General features: G+C 37.7%; 1 protein-coding gene across 1 annotated transcript in view; it reads right to left on the reverse strand.

The window, feature by feature from the left end:
* Positions 1 to 594: 594 nt before the first annotated feature.
* The window catches only part of atrip (ATR interacting protein), a 20,069-nt gene continuing 19,408 nt past the window's right edge, over positions 595 to 1,255 (reverse strand). The window contains exon 14 of the mRNA XM_016282677.1: positions 595 to 674. Coding sequence (XP_016138163.1) covers positions 595 to 674 — 80 coding nt within the window. The remainder of the gene's footprint in view (positions 675 to 1,255) is intronic.

The raw sequence follows: 1,255 nt of genomic DNA on the forward strand, positions 1-1,255 counted from the left end.
GGACCATTACCTCAGTCAGTAATACTATAATGTAAAACTGTATTTTCCTAAATTCATATTTAGGAATTACCATAAAATGATCAAAAGATATGTAATGAGCATTTTCCTAGAAATACAAAAAGGTCTGTCCATTTCTGTCACGGTTTCTTGCGGATCTGTGGTGTGTTATTTTATAAATAAATAAAACCCTGTTATAAATAAAATATTGATTCATTTGTCTTTTCACTGTCTGACTATCAGTAAACAAACACTAGGATATATAATATAATAATCCAAGCCTACAACTACAAAGTACTTATAGTTTGTTCATTTTTACTCCAGTTTTGAGTTTGCTGGTATAATAATTGTTTTTCCTAGGCAGACTTGACATATTGGTCTAATATTTGTATAAGAAGATTGGTCAAAAAGGACATAATGACAAAGTAAAAGCAAATAACATTTTGAATTTGAATGATTAATGTTAGTTTAAAACATTAAGGTTATGATAACTTCAGCTTCAACAGTTGTAACCCAAATTGAAATGAAACTGGAGAGTTAAAGTGATTTACTTAGAAATATAATGTGCTTGGGTCACACACCGGTTTAACTAATGGTTCAGCTGAAGGACAACTGTCCCTCAAGACTGTCCCCAAGGGAACGGTGACCATTCCACACCCATCCCCTTTTGTTTTGCACTAGGTGAGGGACAGAGAAGAGCCTCAGACAGATTTTAACACCTCAGGAGACTGAGCACTAGAAAAAGGAGTGATGTTTGGACTCATTTTGTGGCAATTTTGTGGACTCCTTTTCAGCCACTAAAGCAAAATGCAACATATGCAAAAAAAGTTTTTCAACTAAAGGAGGAAGCACTTCTAATTTGAGAAGGCACCTTAAATCCTCACATCCTACTGTGCTGTTAGCACAAGTTAGAACAGAGACTGAAGATGATAGCCCTGCAGCAGCTGGAGCTGTTTCTACCACCAACACTTCTTCTGCTGGACCTTTGACGGCTTTGGCTAGCATGCTGACCACATCTACAGTATCCAGTACACCAGCAGCACCCACCACCATCCAAGGAGCAGTTAGGCCAAGGAGGCCACAACAGCAAACTTCAATGAGCAGTTTTGTAACAAGACCAATGGATCCATTAAGACAAAGCAAACTTGATGAGGCTCTAGTGAGAATGATTGCTTGTGGCTTTCAGCCATTTTCTATAGTGAAGGACAAAGGGTTTAAGGAGTATTCACATCTTCTGGACCCATCATACAGTCTACCT

This window comes from Sinocyclocheilus grahami, unplaced genomic scaffold, assembly GCF_001515645.1.
Source record: "Sinocyclocheilus grahami isolate Dianchi unplaced genomic scaffold, SAMN03320097.WGS_v1.1 scaffold163.1, whole genome shotgun sequence".
Lineage (NCBI taxonomy): Eukaryota > Metazoa > Chordata > Actinopteri > Cypriniformes > Cyprinidae > Sinocyclocheilus > Sinocyclocheilus grahami.